A 21591-nucleotide genomic window follows, 5' to 3' on the forward strand; every position below is an offset into this window, starting at 1 on the left:
ACGGCCATGTGATATTAGTTGTAGAGAAAGTGAGTGAAAGTCAGTTTCTAAAAGCCAGGAAGGCTCTAAAAGCCAGGCAGGCTCTGCTCCCCTCCCGTCCTGGTGCACTGGGAGATGAGGGCCCCCTGGCCTGTGGCCCTGAGGCTCTAAAAGCCAGGCAGGCTCTGCTCCCCTCCCGTCCTGGTGCACTGGGAGATGAGGGCCCCCTGGCCTGGCCCTGAGGCCCTGTGGCCCTGAGGGAGGGAAAAGGGGCAGAGATGCCAGCTGACCTCAAGATAGACACAAAACACAAGCAGGAGTAATCCTTTATTTTCACTGCAGAAAATAAGGACATAAGATTCAAGGGTTGTTTCTGCAATAAAACCAAGCTCGTCCTGGCTGATAAATTACCATCACACTTAGACTAATGTTCAACAAATGTACACTGACTGGGAAAAAAATCTGAGTGTATTTAAATCCACATTTATGTCAATTTACATTAGGACCACTTATCAGCACACTGGTGCTTGGAGCTCTGCACTGAACTTCTCTGGCGTTGCTAAACAACTCAGAGCCCTGCCGGGATTAGGGAGGAGCAAGGAGAGTGCTCTGACTTCCAGACAGCCCGAAGGCTTCCACTCCAAGCTCCGGGACTTGCAGCCACTCCAAGATTACCTGAGAGGGTAAGGCAGTGTGACGGAACCTACCACTTGCCTCCTAATGTCCACTTCCCCCCTTTCCTTAGTAACACTGCCCCAGGTTTATCCGAGTACATTGCCATCAGCTATGAGAACACATCACCTAGCCTCTTATGCAAATAAGTTTAGCCACTGCACTAAGTTCTGCCAATGAGATGTAAGCAGAGGTGTTGTACAGGACTTCTTAGAAGTCTTCCTAAAGCAAACCATTTCCTTCCTGCTTTCTGGAAGGCAGACATGACAGCCACTCCTGAAGCATCATCTTGAAGCAAGAGATCACACCCTCAAAATGGCTGAGTAGCATGAAAAAGAGGAACCTGGGCCTCTCATGGCCATGTGCACCCACGTTGGCCTTGAACTGCCTACTCCAGACCTTTCACATGACAGTAAGTGCCTGTCTATTACTGACATTTTCTGTTAGGCAGAGTCAAACTTGAACTTCATTGATACAGGTAGGCACTGGTTTAGGATAGACCAGTAAAACTTCCCCACAGACGATCAGAACCCACAGCCCATGAGAAGTGTTTCCCATACTCAACATTCACATGATAAAAGAATCAAAGTTGTGGCCAGGAGAAGGGTTTGTTTCCATCCTGACTGAAGTTAAGATTCAGATTTTTAGAAAATAGAGAGCTAAGATTTAAAATTTCTTTTAAAAATTTCCAGAATAAAATCTTTATATTCTAAAATTAAAGACAAAGAACCTTCAGATTATAACTATAAATTAACCAAAGTATTTCCATTACCCGTTTTCAAAGCAAACTTCATAAGCAGCACCATGGCCTGCTCCAGAGGGTGCTCTCCAAGAGCAGTCCCACACTTGTAAATTGTTAGTTATACACTTCAAATCACGAGGAGTCCCTGGAGAAGGAGAAACAAAACACACACATACGCACACGCACACGCACACAAAATGCTTATTAATTTAACTGCACTGTAAAAGTCAACAAGTGAAACCGTCCCCAGCCATAAGTACAAGCATATGTGTCTGCAGAAGGCCCATGTTCTTTATGCAGAGATGAACCTGCAGTCACAGGAGGTGACTGGTTTTATATTTCTTTTTGTAGCTTTGGTTTAAAAAAGCTAGTGAGTAAACTGATGAAAGTGGGTCAACCACTAGACCACTTAGGGGTTAGGCCTCTCTCAAAAATTCCACTTCCAGACAACTAAGATAAATAGAGGGAGTGGCTATATGGATTCAATGAAGGGACCAAGAGAGCGCCTGGGAGAATTTTAGTCTCCAGTGACCCCATTTGCAAAAAAGTAAAATTTAAAAAACAAAACAAAACTCTAAGACTTTAAGTAAAAACTATGTACCTCCTATGCCACAAACACAGCTTCTAAGCACTCCTAACTACTAGTGCTTCACAGCTTGTTACCAGACTGCCACCTACACAGAAATCTCATAGCCAATCTTTAGATTTTTATGAAGCACATCACATAAACAGTAATAAACTCACATGAGTCTCTGAAAAATATATATTTTGTGCAGGCCTAAACAACTGAAAAGTAACAAATAATTCAGAAGATTACAGTCCTAATAGTATTTACTCAAATCTATAAAATAACATTAGATCATGGAATACATAAGCACTATACAATGAAAAACTGTCATTCTAAAAAGACAGTGAAAAGAAAGAAAGGAGAGGACTTGAGGGAGGGAAAGAGAGAGAACAAAAGGAAGGAAGGAAAAGAGGGAGGGAGGGGAAAAGCAATTAAGAGTGTGAAAAAGGTATTCTATCTCAAATTCTCTATATAAATGTCTATTAAAAAGGTTTTTTCTTTAATTTTTACAGGTGATTGGTATCATATTCACTACAGCAATGAATTATAAAGCTATTTATGTAAGACAGAAAACAAAAACATTAGAAACACATTAGAAATCATTAGTAATCATAATAAAGTTATTTAGTAGTAATTTGGGGGGAAAAGAGAAGATCTCTTTAATTATGGAAATAATATAAAAACTAAACTCAGAGGCAGAAGGATGAAAATGCTCTTTATAGAGTAAGCTAGATAACACCTACAAACATTCTTAACGTTTTTAAATAAAATGAAAACAAATCATATATTTCTTAAAGCAGATATCTGGATTTAATTTATGTGACATTCTGAAAGGCAAAATTACAGACAGAAAATAGACGAGTGCTGGCTGGATGTGGGGATGGCGGGCTGTCAGCAGAGGAGCAGGGGCATTTTCTGGAATGACGGACTGGTCTGTATCTTGACTGTGCAGGTGGATACATGTCTGTATGCATCTGTCAAAACTCACAGAACTTTATCCTAAAAGGGTGAATTTTACTGTATATAAGTTATACCTTAATTTTTTAATGGGGAAAGAATACTTAGATCTATCTTTATGGGCCTTTTTAAAAGAAACTAGAAGTACATGAAAAAAAAATGACATAGAAATGGATTTTAACCACAACCTGAAGCGTTCAATAAAGTCTCAAGATCGTTTCTTAAGCAAAACAGTAATGACATTGCAATCAGTTCATTTTCTCTGACTCTGATGCACTTACTTCTTTTCTGGCTGTTTACTTGATTCATTAAATATAGAAGAAGAACTGTTAATAAGAGCCACTGGAAATTTGAAGTCATCCTCATTCTTTTACTGTCCCCCATCCGGGATGGTCGTTTCAAACATAAGGAAATGTCCATCATCTGTGCAATGTAGTCAGTTCTGCATGAGGAGAAGAATTTCAAATGGTGTTCAAACTGGTCCAAGGACACTCCTTATCCTGTGCACATCAACACTGAAAATGGATACTGACAAATACCAAAACATGCTGCACATTAAAGCCATGGAGACACCAGACTCAGCTACCCTGGCTTTAGGAGATGTGACAATCGGACACAGCTGTTGCTCCGGGATCCATTATAGGGTCAGGATAGGCTTCAAATTCAAGATTGTAACTGAGCACATTTTATCAACACTCCAGTACTGCTAGAGTATAGAAAAGCAGTGCATAAAACTGAGGTTTTGACAATTTTAAGTGATATGTGAGATGGCATTTTTAATTTTAATTAGTATATATTAACTTTTATAGTCACTTCTTCATGACAAGTAATGTTGGTTTTCTTTTCCATGTACACTGTGATATTGTTTCTATTTTACATAAATTTAAATAGTTTAAAGAAAAAATTAGGGTCATTAATCACATATGGGGGATTGTAGATGTGACAAAAATATTGACAATGACATACAAATGACTAAAGTGTAACAAACACTTCAACAACTATAACGGGGAAGGGACTATCAGTAGACGAGAGATTTCAACACATTTCTGTTGAAAACTGAGAGCGCGCAGACGAGCGGTGACTGCATCTGGCGGGTGGTAGGGAGGGGCTTCAGCGGAGCGAAGCATTGGTCAGCCCAACATACCCATCAGCCTGGCGAGTGCCAGGCCCTGCTCCAGGCACCAAAGGTGCAACACCGAGCTAGACGAAGTCCCTGCCCTCAAGGAGCTTAGACGTTAGTTCTAGAGACACATACATAAACAAGTAAGGTCCTGATACGAACTTTAAAAACTCGAGTAAATCAATGTGCATGACAGTGTGTGAGTGAAGGTCTAGCATCTGAGCTGGGATCTGACTGATGAGAAGACTGACATGGTAAGATCAGGGAAAGAGTAGCAAGAGCAAATACAAGGACCTAAGACAAGGACAGCTTACCAGGTTCAAAGGTCAGGAAGAGGGGCTGACAGGAGGTGGGCTGGCCAGGCCACAGAGGGCCTTTGGTCATCAAAAGGATAAGGGCTTTAACAGGTCGAGATGAGCAGCAGCCGCTGGAGTGTTTTAATCAGGGGAGATCCATGAACCGATCTGTACTTTGGGAAGATTTCTCTAGCTGCTACATGGAGAACGGACTCTAGGGGAGAAGAGAGGCAGAGGAACCGGAGTCCAAAGGAAATAATCAGTGGTGAGGACCCTCTGCTAAGGTTTTCAAGAGTGGAGGTGGTGATAGGTGGTCAGATTCAGGATCTGTACAAGAGATGGAGGGTCTTATCAATCCATTATAGGCAGGACAGAGTGGTGGTTAAAAACACAGGCTCTGAATTGCAGCTTTTGCACCTACTGTGTAACCTTAACCGCTCTGTGCCTTGGTTTCCCCATCTGTAAAGCAGGGATGATAACTGTATTTTTCTCATAAGTTTGTTGTGAAGATTAAATGAGTAAATATATGCAAAGCACTTGGAATAGTGCCAACAACATATACGTGCTGTAAGTGTACTTTGTGTATTACATGAGGTATAGGGAGAAGAGAGAAGGCAAACATGACTACTAGATTTGGTGGAAAAACAATACTGGATGGATATGGTGCCACTTAAATCCTCTGTGCGTGCGTGAAGGAAGATGCAGTGATTCATGGGCTGAAGCTCAAGGATTCCAAGATTTGTTTATAGAAGTCAACTCTGACACGCTCCTACACCCCACTCCCAACAGAAATGTTCTCCTACAGAACATAAAAGAATTGTTGAGGACACAGAGCAGCTAACAAAGACATGGGTGTCAAAGAGGAAAGCCTTCCACACCTGACCCTGAGGGATTCCTCCGAGTAATGATGTTCGCATCCACTGTTGTTGAATGAAGCTTGCCAGACAACAAGTCCTCCGAATGTGCTGAAAACTCCTTGTCAGACCTAATATTGCCTCATTTTTATATTGGAATAGACAACTAAGGATCATAAAACATACAAGAAAGCCTAAATCATTGAAGGGAAATTCAGGATAAACAGGATCACCAAAAGGAAAATAAAGATTACTCCCAGAGGAAATAGGGATAATGTGAGAAATAGGAAAAGTAAAAAAGAAAAACAAAAAGAAAATCACCTCTAAATAGTACTCTCTGAGCGGGCATGGCACAGTCATAAAAACAAGAAGAGGATGCAATGAAAAAGGAATAATCAGAAATAAAAATAACTCTTACACATTACATACACTGACTGATAGTAAAAGATTTCTAATGACAGATAAAACATTGAGTAATCTTTCAGAATACACAAAAGACAGAAATAGAAAATGTGAGAAGAGATATGAGAAACAGGAACTTGAAAAAGGAAAGGTGGTCGAACATCTAGATAACTGGAACCCCACAGGAGGATTCAAGAAACATGCTTCTTAGTGAAAGCAAACAGCAAGATGGCTGCCTGGCTACTGCTGAGCACTGTCACAAACCTGGGAAGTGAATCCCAATAGCACAAATGATCATGACCAAACATACACGAGGCACAAGCATACATTTCAAAAGTGTTCACAATTATTTTCTGGATGAATAATTTCCTAGTCAATCACAGTTTCACAGAGCTTACTTATTAAAATGAAAATGTATTCATGGAAAGTCTAAAATGCCAATTGCTAAAGTTATAGAATTACGTGGCGTGTACAGGAATAACTTAATAAAGGAGACCAAACCGTGACCAAAATAATCAGAAACCATATTCACTGACTGTCTAAACATTATCTTGAAATGAGACAATCCCTCACTACAAGTTTACAGTTGTCTAGAAAAGAGGAGTGTGTCCCATGAAGTGGCAGGCGGGGGATGAGGGCAGCTGAGGATGAGCTCGGGACTGGGTACTGTGGACTAAGGCTCTCATCCTGGCTCCGTTACTAATTAGCGGTGTGACTGAGTGCGGATCACTTAATCCACCCCCCGCCAACCTCCCCAGCTTCAGCCTCAACCGGAGTGGCATGGAGGCAAGCTCTGCCCAGAGTACCTAGGAGAGACCTCCCCAAGTTACGTTGGGATATTCTGTTCCTGTTGGCAGGCACAAGCACAAGGTCAGCAGTGCCAGCAGCACTGTGCCAACAGTGCCAGCCCCACCCATGAGGGACATGACTGAGCAGGTCTGCGAGGGTCAGGGTGGGGTGCTTGGGAACAGAACAATCAGTGGCACTGTCGCCAAGGCCAGCTTACCTAAAAACAGGCAAGATGATAAAGAGGACTTTCTTGTCATAACATTTACACAGAAAACTTTGAGCAAGTCATTAGGCCATATTATATTATGCTTGTAATAGATCTGACTCCTCTATCAAATGGACTTATTTGAGGCCGGAACAATACATGAACAGAGCCCTCCCGTGCACCTCCAGGAAAGCAGGGACCCATAAAACTTGTCCCTGCTCCCTCCTGATAGATGCATTGTCAGAACTTACTTTTTTCCCACCAATGGCTTATTCTTTAGAGGAAAGCACATTTTTATCAAATTTCAGGAGCTAATTTTCAAAATTAGAGTAGCTGTCTTTTGACATCAGAAGAATGCAAATGTAAATTTCTAAAGGGGTGAGACAGGGAAGAAACTACTCAGGCAGGTGCCAACCAGAGCCCTGTGTCCTTGGTGGGGACAGCCACCTGCTCTAAAGGTGGCAGCAATGGGCCTTGCTTTGCCAGATTTTCCTTTTTCAAGACTAGGTAGAAATCTGGGATTTTACATGAAATACTCAAATCTGTAAACATAAGCAACTAACTCATATTTTTATACATTCTAAAGGCCAAACAGAATACGCCTTCAGGCTGCATCCTGCCCAAGGGCTACCAGGTTCGTATCCTGCTCAATGTAATTATTTTAAAGGATTCAAAAATGTCAATAAATCCTTCAGTTTTGGAAAACTGATCATGCAGAACCAACGTATAAAATTGTTGAACACAAAGAAAAAAATCTGTCTTCTGCTTGTTAGTTCTTGTGTCTTTGCGTGTATCCTGCCCTCTGTCTTAGGCGTCTGAGCGGCCGGGGCTCAGCCACCAACCACATAAGCGTGGTCCCTCCCTTGAAAGTGGGCACACAGGTGCTCTGTTTGCTTTCTCATCGGCTTTGACAGTTCTGCCTCTAGGCTACGTGAGGTTCTGGACTTTTCTGCTGAGGATACAGTAGTTAGAAAAAAGAGTGGAGAAAAGTGAAGCTGAAGGCAGAGGAGCGCCAGAAGCTGCAGTCCTGCTGTATTTTGTTTAGTTGTTACGCTTGTTTTCTCTTTTCGGGGGGTGGAGGGGAGACAGGTGGGCAGAGAGGGAGCAGGAACATGACAGAGAGTGAGTGAGCGCGTTCTGCTGGTGAGAATCTACTCCGGCCTGGAAGGGGGCTTGAGAAACACCTGCTCAGGCACGGAGGGGTGAGCAAAGACGACCCAAAGCATCTTCATTCCGAGCCTCTATTCTTGTCGCCACAGTGAGGTAACTCCCTTGCCATTAACACACAAAGGAATGAAACACTGGAAGGAGAAAAGCTGCTTAATCACAGCACAGCAAAATAAATGTGCAAGTAGTTCGCTGAGCCTATAGGAGAGGAGGTGCCTGGGTGGTCACCCCGAGCAACCAGGTGGGAAAGCAGACAGTGTCCTACTGCCGAGTCCCACCTCCATAGTGTCCCTTTTTTTTTTCCCTCACTGTTTCCTGTTAGGGAACATAAAAATCATTAAAAAAACTCTGACCAGCAACCACTCTCCTAATTCCACTCCCCACTCCTATCCTCCTACTCACAAGAGCTTAAGTTCCTCAAGCACTGCCCTCTGAGGAATGCTCTCCAGGAACAGAAACGTTGCAGGTAGGTAGACTCTATTGTATTATTAAAGTGAAGTGTGGGGATTTAAGTAAAATGAGAGATGTACCTATGGAAAACCCCAACCTGGCCGGACTGGAAAGCTCAGTTTGGGAAGGCAGATGGAGACCAGACTGTGTAGGGAGACGTAAAGGTTTGAAGGAAGAGGGAAGCTTGAAGGAAGTGGTGTTTAAAGGAGACCGATTAAGAGACAACTGCAATAACAAGAACATAGACAGAATCCATATTCAACTGAAAAAATCTAGTCCTCAAAGATGCCACCAAGTACCCAGCACAATGAATTTAAAAAGACTCCTTCCACAGTACAGCACCCATAATAACTGTGTAAAAGAAGCTCTGAAAAGCTTCCAGGGAGGGGGAGGGGGAGGTCCCACCCAGGGCCCAGGAATGAGCGCAACGTGGGAGCAGCTCCCTGAGCCAGGACTCTGCGACTGCCCTGTGAGCCCCACGAACCCTCTACTGTCACACGGGGAAGGTGACGGCACTATCTCCAGAGCGGGCCACGGGTGTACAGGAGATACTGGGTGTGTGGTCAGTAAACACTCTGGGGGAGGAGAGGGGAGGCAGGGAGGAGAGGAAAACACAGACTTCTTAGCACTGAAAGCTAAAGAGAACGTCTTCCAAAAGCCAAGTGAAAATCACTTTCACGCTTGACTTCTATACTCAAACTATTAATTAAGTGAGAGAATAAAATACATTTTATAAAGACATGCCAGATCTCCAAAGATATTTCTTCCTTGCAGCCATTCTCTGGAGACTACTAGAGGACATGATTCACCAACAAAATGAGGCAGAAAACCAAAAATGAGAAAAATGATCCATGAAACTTTTAACCCAGGAAAGAAGCCCTGTGCCTCCCCTCCAATCTCATTCCAGGTTACACTAAAATTGATTCCATTCTCCAAGCTGCTGGACCCCTTCATGACTCTTTACATTTGCACGTTTTCCCTTCTGCCTGGAGTTCCCTCTGTACTCCTTTCTGCCACCCTCTCCTCAATTCACCTGGGAGACTGCTGGTGGGAGTCAGGAAGAGCTCATTATCACCTTTGTGATACCCTCCCGTTCCCCAAAGCTCTGATGCTCCTTCTTCTGCTTCCAGGACACTTTAATTACATCTCTATTACAGAGGTTGCACAAACTGTGACCTGTGGGCCAGATTCGACCCACCTCTGCTTTTGTAAATAAAGTTTTACTAGAACAGAGCCACACCCATTTGTTTACATACTGCCCAAGGCTGCTTTCACATCCTCATGTTGGGACTGAACAGATTCCCCAGAGACTGCAAGGTCAGCAAACCTAAAATACTGACGACCTGGCCCCTACTAGAAAGTTTGCTGATCTCTTTCCAATTCTGTAATTCCTCCAACAGACTATAAGCTCCTTAAGAGGAAATGCTGTCTCCCTGTTCACTGTAAGGCACTTCCCCCTTCCCCGCACCCCATCAGTGTCCAAGTACAGATCCTGGTCCTCAGCACTCGAAGCTCAAGCTGGCTGACAGGTGAGTGAACACCAAGATGTAAATGAATATGTATATGTCTGCACACTATGCTGTGACTGCCAGGCTTCACCACTAACCCAAGTACTGCCAACACTGGGAAGCTAAGTTCGAGCTGTAATTCCCAAACCGTGCACTAAGGTGCCACAAGGCACAGAAGCAAATGAACTGGGGTACCATAGCATATTTTAAAATTTCAGAGGAAACACAGTGACATCTATCCAACACTATGCAAACCCATAGCTAAAGGTAGTTTGGTTTCAACACTAGGTCATGCCACATTCCTCTCAATGACGTCATATCTTTGTGAAGTGGCAGGGAAGGCTTGCTGGATGCTGTGATAAAACACAAGTACCAACCAAAAATCAATGTAGAGGTGGAAACAAGAGTGGCAGTGCCCAATCTGTTTCCAAGGTGTGAGAAGCTGTGCAGTACCCAAACAGGAACATATACGTGGCTTCTTAAGAATAAAATAAAGATATTATTTCCTTTACGTTGATACGCATTATTTTCTCACACTGCTACTAAAGTGTCAGGTCATAAATACTCATTAATTTGACTGGACCTACTACTTCATAAAAAGAACTGTTAGGTTACTTCTTTTGACCTGGGGGTACTATAAGAACATTAATGAGAAAGGGCAGACAGCAGAAACAAGAAGAACTACAATCCTGCAGCCTGTGGAACTAAAACCACATTCACAGAAAGATAGACGAGATGAAAAGGCAGAAGGCTATGTACCAGATGAAGGAACAAGACAAAACTCCAGAAAAACAACTAAATGAAGTGGAGATAGGCAAACTTCCAGAAAACAAATTCAGAATAATGATAGTGAAGATGATCCAGGACCTTGGAAAAAAATGCAGAGAAAGATTGAGAAGATGCAAGAAATGTTTAACAAACACCTAGAAAAATTAAAGAACAAGCAAAGAGAGATGAACAATACAATAACTGAAATGAAAATTACACTAAAAGGAAACAACAGCAGAATAACTGAGGCAGAAGAATGGATAAGTGACCTGGAAGACAGAGTGGTGGAATTCACTGATGCGGAACAGAATAAAGAAAAAAGAACGAAAAGAAATGAAGACAGCCTAAGAGACCTCCGGGACAACATAAACGCAACAACATTCTCATTATAGGGGTCCCAGAAGAAGAAAGAGAGAAGGGACCAGAGAAAATATTTGAAGAGATTATAGTCAAAAACTTCCCTAACATGGGAAAGGAAACAGCCACCCAAGTTCAGGAAGGCCAGAGAGTCCCATACAGGATAAACCCAAGGAGAAACACACTCCGAGACACATAGTAATCAAATTGGTAAAAATTAAAGACAAAGAAAAATTATTGAAGGCAGGAAGGGAAAAATGACAAATAACAAACAAGGGAATTCCCATAAGGTTAACACCTGATTTCTCAGCAGAAACGCTACAACCCAGAAGGGAGTGGCATGATATACTTAAAGTGATGAAAGGGAAGAACCTACAACCAAGATAACTCTACCCAGCAAGGATCTCATTCAGATTCGAAGGAGAAATCAAAAGCTTTACAGACAAGCAAAAGCTAAGAGAAGTCAGCACCACGAAACCAGCTCTACAGCAAATGCTAAAGAAACTTCTCTAAGTAGGAAACACAAGAGAAGAAAAGGACCTACAAAAACAAACCCAAAACAATTAAGAAAAGGGTAATAGGAACATATATATCGATAATTACCTTAAACATGAATGGATTAAATGCTCCAACCAAAAGACACAGGCTTGCTGAATGGATACAAAAACAAGACCCATATATATGCTGTCTACAAGACACCCACTTCAGACCTAGGGAAACATACAGAGTGAAAGTGAGAGGGTGGAAAAAGGTATTCCATGCAAATGGAAATCAAAGGAAAGCTGCAGAAGTAATACTCAGATAAAACAGACTTTAAAATAAAAAATGTTGCAAGAGACAAGGAAGGACACTACATAATGACCAAGGGATCAATCCAAGAAGAAGATGTAACAATTATAAATATATATGCCCCCAACATAGGAGCACCTCAATACATAAAGCAACTGCTAAGAGCTATAAAAGCGGAAATTGACAGTAACACAATAATAGTGGGGGACTTCAACACCTCACTTACAACAATGGACAGATCACCCCAAACGAAAATAAATAAGGAAACAGAAGCTTTAAATGAAACAACAGACCAGATAGATTTAATTGATATTTATAGGACATTCCATCTAGAAACAGCAGATTACACTTTCTTCTCAAGTGCACACGAAACATTCTCCAGGAGAGATCATATCTTGGGTCACATATCAAGCCTCAGTAAACTTAAAAAAACTGAAATCATATTGAGCATCTTCTCTGACCACAACACTATGACATTAGAAATCAATTATAGGGAAAAAGACATAAAAAAAACAAACACATGGAGGCTAAACGATACATTACTAAATAACCAAGAGATCACTGAAGAAATCAAAGAGGAAATCAAAAAGTACCTAGAGACAAATGACAATGAAAACACGATGATCCAAAACCTATGGGATGCAGCAAAAGCAGTTCTAAGAGGGAAGTTTATAACAATACAAGCCTACCTCAAGACACAACAAACATCTCAAATAAACAATCTAATCTTACACCTAAAGAAACTACAGAAAAAAGAACAAGCAAAACCCAAAGTTAGCAGAAGGAAAGAACTCATAAAGATCAGAGCAGAAATAAATGAAATAGAAACAAAGAAAACAGTAGCAAAGATCAATAAAACTAAAAACTGGTTCTTTGAGAAGATAAACAAAATTGATAAACCATTAGCCAGATTCATCAAGAAAAAGAGGGAGAGGACTCAAATCAATAAAATTAGAAATGAAAAAGGAGAAGTTACAACAGACACCACAGAAATACAAAACATCCTAAGAGACTACTACAGGCAACTCTATGCCAATAACATGGACAACCTGGAAGAAATGGACAAATTCTTAGAAAGGTATAATCTTCCAAGACTGAAGCAGGAAGAAACAGAAAATATGAACAGACCAATCACAAGTAATGAAATTGAAACTGTGATTAAAAATCTTCCAACAAACAAAAGTCCAGGACCAGATGGCTTCACAGGTGAATTCTCTCAAACATTTAGAGAAGAGCTAACACCCATCCTTCTCAAACTCTTCCAAAAAATTGCAGAGAAAGGAACACTCCTAAACTCATTCTATGAGGCCACCATCACCCTGATAGCAAAACCAGAGAAAGATACTACAAAAAAAGAAAATTACAGACCAATATCATTGATGAATATAGATGCAAAAATCCTCAACAAAATACAAGCAAACAGAATCCAACAACACATTAAAAGGATCATATACCATGATCAAGTGGGATTTCTCCCAGGGATGCAAGGATTCTTCAATATACGCAAATCAATCAATGTGATACACCATATTAACAAATTGAAGAATAAAAACCATATGATCATCTCAATAGATGCAGAAAAAGCTTTTGACAAAATTCAACACCCATTTATGATAAATACTCTCCAGAAAGTGGGCATAGAGGGAAACTACCTCAATATAATGAAGGCCATATATGACAAACACACAGCAGACATCATTCTCAATGGTGAAACACTGAATGCATTTCTTCTACGATCAGGAACAAGACAAGGATGTCCACTCTCACCACTATTATTCAACATAGTTTTGGAAGTCCTAGCCACAGCAATCAGAGAAGAAAAAGAAATAAAAGGAATACATATTGGAAAAGAAGAAGTAAAACTATCTCTGTTTGCTGATGACATGATACTATACATCAAAAATCCTAAAGATGTTACCAGAACACTACTAGGGCTAATCAATGAATTTGATAAATTTGCAGGATACAAAATTAATGCACAGAAATCTCTTGCATTCGTATACATTAATGATGAAAAATCTGAAAGAGATATTAAGGAAACACTCCCATTTACCACTGCAATAAAAAGAATAAATACCTAGGAATAAACCTACCTAGGGAGACAAAAGACCTGTATGCGGAAAACTATAAGACACTGATGAAAGAAATTAAAGATGAAACCAACAGATGGAGAGATATACCATGTTCTTGGATTGGAAGAATCAATATTGTGAAAATGACTATATTACCCAAAGCAATCTACAGATTCAGTGCAATCCCTATGAAATTACCAATGGCAGTTTTTACAGAACTAGAACAAAAAATCTTCAAATTTGTATGGAGACATAAAAGACACCGAATAGCTAAAGCAGTCTGGAGGGAAAAAAACAGAGCTGGAGGAATCAGACTCCCTGACTTCAGACTATCCTACAAAGCTACAATAATCAAGACAATATGGTACTGGCACAAAAACAGAAACATAGATCAATGGAACAGGATAGAAAGCCCAGAGATTAAACCTACGCACCTATGGTCAACTAATCTATGACAAAGGAGGCAAGGATATACAATGGAGAAAAGACAGTCTCTTCAATAAGTGGTGCCGGGAAAACTGGAGCGCTATATGTAAAAGAATGAAATTAGAACACTCACTAACACCATACACAAAAATATACTCAAAATGGATTACAGACCTAAATGTAAGACCGGACACTATAAAACTCTTAGAGGAAAACATAGGAAGAACACTCTTTGACATAAATCACAGCGAGATCTTTTTTGATCCACCTCCTAGAGTAATGGAAATAAAAACAAAAGTAAACAAATGGGCCCTAATGGCATTTCAAAGCTTTTCCACAGCAAAGGAAAGCATAAACAAGACAAAAAGAGAACCCTCAGAATGGGAAAAATACTTGCAAACAAATCAATGGACAAAGGATTAATCTCCAAAGTATATAAACAGCTCATGCAGTTCAATACTAGAAAAACAAACAACCCAATCCAAAAATGGTCAGAAGACCTAAATAGACATTTCTCCAAAGAGGACATACAGATGGCCAAGAAGCACATGGAAAGCTGCTCAACATCACTAATTAGTAGAGAAATGCAAATCAAAACTACATGAGATATCACTTCACACCAGGAAGAATGGGCATCATCAGAAAATCTACAAACAACAAATGCTGGAGAGGGTGTGACGAAGAGGGAACCCTCTTGCACTTGGTGGGAATGTAAATTGATACAGATACTATGGAGAACAGTATGGAGGTTCCTTAAAAAACTAAAAATAGAATTACCATATGATCCTGCAATCCCACTACTGGACATATACCCAGAGAAAACCATAATTCAAAAAGACACATGCACCCAATGTTCATTGCAGCACTATTTACAATAGCCAGGACATGGAAGCAACCTAAATGCCCATCGAAGGACGAATGGATAAAGAAGATGTGCTACATATATACAATGGAATATCACTCAGCCATAAAAAGGAACGAAGTTGGGTCATTCGTAGAGACGTGGCTGGATCTAGAGACTGTCATACTGAGTGAAGTAAGTCAGAAAGAGGAAAATAAATATCGTATATTAACACATGTATGTGGAACCTAGAAAAATGGCACAGATGAACCGGTTTGCAGGGCAGAAATTGAGACACAGATGTAGAGAACAAACATATGGATACCAGCGGGGGGAAATGGCAGGGGTGGGGGTTTGGTGGTGTGATGAATTGGGAGATTGGGATTGACATGTATACATGAATATGTATAAAATGGGTAACTAATGAGAACCTGCTGGATAAAATAAAATAATAAACAAATTAAAAAATTGTATATTTTGTCATTCCTGAAGGACCTCATTTGAGTGGATTTGTGCAGGTAAGTAAGGAATTGTCCAGTAGATGGTTAAACAGTAACTGGGAAGATACCTGGAAATACGTATTTAGAAGTCATCAGTTATAAGTGATGGTTAAAGCCACAAAAGTAGAGGATGCTGTTCAGTGAAGGAATGTGGGGTGAAGGAGCAGTGGGTTAAAGGAGTTCCACCAAGGATGTTGAGAAGTAATGGGGTCCCAATGGCATCTCAAGTCAGTGGAGGAAGGATTGTGTTATTTAATAAAAAGTGTTGGGACAAGTGGTAGCATTTGGTGGGAAGAGGGGAAAGCTGGGCCCCTGACTCATATTGTTCACCAGAATTAATTTTATATGGATTAAACCTTAAAATGTTAAAAGGCTTAATTGTACTTGAAGACAATATAGGTGACAATTTATAAAATATTCACATGAGAAAAGTTTATGGTCGGAAACCATAAAGGACAAAATTGAGAAATATGACTTAATGAAAGTCAAACAGAGACTTCGCTAGAAAGTAAGAGAACAAACTGGGAAATATATTTGCAATGTATATAACACAGTTAATATGCACATTGTGATATTTCTTTCTAATTGAGCAGTAAGGAACAGATTAATGCCTAATTTAAAAGGTAGACAAAAGACAGAATGAGCAGTGTAAAGCATTGTAAATCACCAATAAACATGAAAATGTATTTTGATTATGTAAGCAAGGAAATGAGATTTATGGCTAGCAGTTGGAAGAGATTAAAATTAAAAAAAAAAAGATAACCCTTGATAGTAGAGAGTGTGGGGAAGTGTGGACTGGGGAATGGAGCTGTTCCTGGTTCTTTTTGAAGGTGACCTTTAATCATGCTTTTTTTCATGTTAAAAATCTCTTGACATGTTTCTGAACAAGAAGGAATGTTCTTCAGGTCGTTTCTTTACTATAATTTCACCCTTGTGATAGAAGGAAGAAACAAGTTCATTTGTCTGATAGACACTTGTTGACATTTCTTGAAGGCTGTTGAAGTCACTCCTATTATAGCAGAGCTGAGGTGAGACATGAGTGGATAGATGTCCCTCTTCGGTGGGGTGGGGCTTCCAGGGGCCTCTGAAAGATGGGAAGCGTTGGCAAGTGGAGAGTGTTGGTGGGTGGAAAGAGCCATTCCCTGGAGCTGTGGTTTGAGGAGAGGCCTGAGGCCTGTGGGAGTGAGGAAGTTTGGGGAGCCACCGGTCTTCAGCTGTACTGTGGAGGGCATGGAGGCAGCCCACTGGTGGCCACTGGAAGGGCCTGGTCTACCAGGCAGAGCAGGGACTTGATGCTGGAGCAGCAGGGGCCTTCAAAGGGTTTTAAGCACCTGAGTGATGTGCTCCAATTTGTTATGACATGCTGAAGTTGATAAGGAACAGGCTCTTGAATGAACAGGGAAGTCCTCGCCGGAATGATGACCAAAACTGACAGAGAGGAATGTCAGGATCCCGAAAACAAAAAATCTGGATGACAGTGTACAAAAAATTCCTAGGACATTCAGAAAAACATAAGCTAGATTCTTATAACATAGCAAAGGTTGAATTTCAGTATTATTCTCCTGCATGCACAAGGCAGACTAAAATATGATACTGGAATCCCTAAGCACTTGATCTGTCCTCTAATTTATATCCCAAACTTTCTTGGTTCATAGTGTCCTTAGTGTTTCATTAATGTTTTTTTTGTTGTTATTGTTGTTTTTGGTTTTTTAATAATACAGCAGGTTCTCATTAGTTATCCATTTGATACACATCAGTGTATACATGTCAATCCCAATCCCCCAATTCATCACACCACCATCCTGACCCCCTGCCGCTTTCCCCCTTGGTGTCCATATGTTTGTTCTCTACATCTGTGTCTCAATTTCTGCCCTGCAAACCGGTTCATCTGTGCCATTTTTCTAGGTTCCACATATATGTGTTAATATACGATATTTATTTTCCTCTTTCTGACTTACTTCACTCAGTATGACAGTCTCTAGATCCAGCCACGTCTCTACAAATGACCCAACTTCATTCCTTTTTATGGCTGAGTGATATTCCATTGTATATATGTAGCACCTCTTCTTTATCCATTCGTCCTTCGATGGGCATTTAGGTTGCTTCCATGTCCTGGCTATCATAAATAGTGCTGCAGTGCATGTGTCCTCTTGAATTATGGTTTTCTCTGGGTACGTGCCCAGTAGTGGGATTGCTGGATCATATGGTAATTCTATTTTTAGTTTTTTAAGGAACCTGCATACTGTTCTCCATAGTATCTGTATCAATTTACATTCCCACCAACAGTGCAAGAGGGTTCCCTGTTCTCCACACCCTCTCCAGCATTTGTTGTTTGTAGAATTTCTGATGATACCCATTCTGACTGCTGTGAGGTGATATCTCATTGTAGTTTTGATTTGCATTTCTCTACTAATTAGTGATGTTGAGCAGCTTTCCATGTGCTTCTTGGCCATCTGTATGTCCTCTTTGGAGAAATGTCTATTTAGGTCTTCTGACCATTTTTGGATTGGGTTGTTTGTTTTTCTACTATTGAGTTGCATGAGCTGTTTATATATTTTGGAGATTAATTCTTTGTCCATTGATTCGTTTGCAAATATTTTCTCCCATTCTGAGGGTTGTCTTTTTGTCTTGTTTATGCTTTCCTTTGCTATGGAAAAGCTTTGAAGTGTCATTAGGTCCCATTTGTTTACTTTTGTTTTTAGTTCCATTACTCTAGAAGGTGGATCAAAAAAAGATCTTGCTGTGATTTATGTCAGAGTGTTTGTTCTTCCTATGTTTTCCTCTAAGAGTTTTATAGTGTCCGGTCTTACATTTAAGTCTGTAATCCATTTTGAGTTTATTTTTGTGTATGGTGTTAGTGAGTGTTCTAATTTCATTCTTTTACATGTAGCTCTCCAGTTTTCCCAGCACCATTTATTGAAGAGACTGTCTTTTCTCCATTGTATATCCTTGCCTCCTTTGTCATAGATTAGTTGACCATAGGTGCGTGGGTTTATCTCTGGGCTTTCTATCCTGTTCCATTGATCTATGTTTCTGTTTTTGTGCCAGTACCATATTGTCTTGATTATTGTAGCTTTGTAGTATAGTCTGAAGTCAGGGAGTCTGATTCCTCCAGCTCTGTTTTTTTCCCTCCAGACTGCTTTAGCTATTCGGTGTCTTTTGTGTCTCCATACAAATTTGAAGATTTTTTGTTCTAGTTCTGTAAAAACCGCCATTGGTAATTTGATAGGGATTGCACTGAATCTGTAGATTGCTTTGGGTAATATAGTCATTTTCAAAATACTGATTCTTCCAATCCAAGAACATGGTATATCTCTCCATCTGTTGGTATCATCTTTAATTTCTTTCATCAGTGTCTTATAGTTTTCCGCATACAGGTCTTTTGTCTCCCTAGGTAGGTTTATTCCTAGGTATTTTATTCTTTCTGTTACAGTGGTAAATGGGGTGTTTCCTTAATTTCTCTTTCAGATTTTTCATCATTATTGTATATGATTGCAAGAGATTTCTGTGCATTAATTTTGTATCCTGCAAGTTTACCAAATTCATTGATTAGCCCTAGTAGTGTTCTGGTGACATCTTTAGGATTTTCGATGTATAGTATCATGTCATCTGCAAACAGTGATAGTTCTACTTCTTCTTTTCCAATATGTATTCCTTTTATTTCTTTTTTTTCTCTGACTGCCATGGCTAGGACTTCCAAAACTATGTTGAATAATAGTGGTGAGAGTGGACATCCTTGTCTTGTTCCTGATCGTAGAAGAAATGCATTCAGTGTTTCACCATTGAGAATGATGTCTGCTGTGTGTTTGTCATATATGGCCTTCATTATATTGAGGTAGGTTCCCTCTATGCCCACTTTCTGGAGAGTATTTATCATAAACGGGTGTTGAATTTTGTCAAAAAGCTTTTTCTGCATCTATTGAGATGATCATATGGTTTTTATTCTTCAATTTGTTAATATGGTGTATCACATTGATTGATTTGCGTATATTGAAGAATCCTTGCATCCCTGGGAGAAATCCCACTTGATCATGGTATATGATCCTTTTAATGTGTTGTTGGATTCTGTTTGCTTGTATTTTGTTGAGGATTTTTGCATCTATATTCATCAGTGATATTGGTCTGTAATTTTCTTTTTTTGTAGTATCTTTCTCTGGTTTTGCTATCAGGGTGATGGTGGCCTCATAGAATGAATTTAGGAGTGTTCCTTCCTCTGCAATTTTTTGGAAGAGTTTGAGAAGGATGGGTGTTAGCTCTTCTCTAAATGTTTGAGAGAATTCACCTGTGAAGCCATCTGGTCCTGGACTTTTGTTTGTTGGAAGATTTTTAATCACAGTTTCAATTTCATTACTTGTGATTGGTCTGTTCATATTTTCTATTTCTTCCTGCTTCAGTCTTGGAAGGTTATACCTTTCTAAGAATTTGTCCATTTCTTCCAGGTTGTCCATGTTATTGGCATAGAGTTGCCTGTAGTAGTCTCTTAGGATGTTTTGTATTTCTGTGATGTCTGTTGTAACTTCTCCTTTTTCATTTCTAATTTTATTGATTTGAGTCCTCTCCCTCTTTTTCTTGATGAATCTGGCTAATGGTTTATCAATTTTGTTTATCTTCTCAAAGAACCAGTTTTTAGTTTTATTGATCTTTGCTACTGTTTTCTTTGTTTCTATTTCATTTATTTCTGCTCTGATCTTTATGAGTTCTTTCCTTCTGCTAACTTTGGGTTTTGTTTGTTCTTCTTTCTCTAGTTCCTTTAGGTATAAGGTTAGATTGTTTATTTGAGATGTTTGTTGTGTCTTGAGGTAGGATTATATTGCTATAAACTTCCCTCTTAGAACTGCTTTTGCTGCATCCCATAGGTTTTGGATCATCGTGTTTTCATTGTCATTTGTCTCTAGGTACTTTTTGATTTCCTCTTTGATTTCTTCAGTGATCTCTTGGTTATTCAGTAATGTATTCTGTAGCCTCCATGTGTTTGTGTTTTTTACGTTTTTTTCCATGTAATTGATTTCTAATCTCATAGCATTGTGGTCAGAAAAGATGCTTGATATGATTTCAATTTTCTTAAATTTACTAAGGCTTGATTTGTGACCAAAGATGTGATCTATCCTGGAGAATGTTCCGTGTGCACTTGAGAAGAAAGTGTAATATGCTGTTTTTGGATGGAATGTCCTATAAATATCAATTAAATCTATCTGGTCTATCGTTTCATTTACAGCTTCTGTTTCCTTATTAATTTTCTGTTTGGATGATCTGTCCATTGGTGTTAGTGAGGTGTTGAGGTCCCCCACTATTATTGTGTTACTGTCAATTTCCTCTTTTGTAGCTATTAGCTGTTGCCTTATTTATTGAGGTGCTCATATGTTGGGTGCATATATATTTATAATTGTTATATGTTTTTCTTGGGTTGATCCCCTGATCATTATATAGTATCCTTCTTTGTTTATTGCAACATTCTTTATTTTAAAGTTTATTTTATCTGATATGAGTATTGCTACTCCAGCTTCCTTTTGATTTCTATTTGCATGGAATACCCTTTTCCATCCCCTCACTTTCCGTCTGTATGTGTCCCTAGGTCTGAAGTGGGTGCCTTGTAGACAGCATATATACAGGTCCTGTTTTTGTATCCATTCAGCGAGCCTCTGTCTTTTGGTTGGAGCATTTAATCCATTCACGTTCAAGGTAATTATCCATATGTATGTTGCTATTGCCATTTTCTCAATTGTTTTCGGGTTTTTTTGTTTTTTTTTTTTGCGGTACGTGGGCCTCTCACTGTTGTGGCCTCTCCCATTGTGGAGCACAGGCTCTGGACACGCAGGCTCAGTGGCCATGGCTGACGGGCCCAGCCCCTCGGCGGCATGTGGGATCTTCCCGGACCGGGGCACTAAGCCATGTCCCCTGCATCAGCAGGCAGACTCTCAACCACTGCACCACCAGGGAAGCCCTGGGTTTGTTTTTGTAGGTCCTTTTTTTCTCTTGTGTTTCCCACTTAGAGAAGTTCCTTTAGCATTTGCTGTAGAGCTGGTTTGGTGGTGAATTCTCTTAGCTTTTCCTTGTCTGTAACGCTTTTGATTTCTCCATCAAATCTGAATGAGAAACGTGCCAGGTAGAATAACCTTGGTTGTAAGTTCT

The 21591-nt window shown here is 40.0% G+C and overlaps 1 protein-coding gene across 3 annotated transcripts in view; it reads right to left on the bottom strand.

Annotated features, from left to right (window-relative positions):
• The window catches only part of LIFR (LIF receptor subunit alpha), an 81563-nt gene that overhangs the window by 48515 nt on the left and 11457 nt on the right, over positions 1-21591 (bottom strand). For 2 of the 3 annotated variants that reach the window (XM_079915673.1, XM_079915674.1), the window contains 2 exons: positions 3200-3360; positions 1424-1538 (listed from right to left, as the gene is read on the bottom strand). In XM_079915673.1, the coding sequence (XP_079771799.1) occupies positions 1424-1538; positions 3200-3341 (257 nt within the window). In that variant the 5' untranslated portion in view covers positions 3342-3360. Of the gene's footprint in view, positions 1-1423; positions 1539-3199; positions 3361-4352; positions 4607-21591 lie in introns of those variants that run through there. The other variant, XM_079915675.1, reaches the window with a different exon arrangement.

This window comes from Stenella coeruleoalba (assembly GCF_951394435.1).
Source record: "Stenella coeruleoalba genome assembly, chromosome: 3".
NCBI classification, from domain to species: domain Eukaryota; kingdom Metazoa; phylum Chordata; class Mammalia; order Artiodactyla; family Delphinidae; genus Stenella; species Stenella coeruleoalba.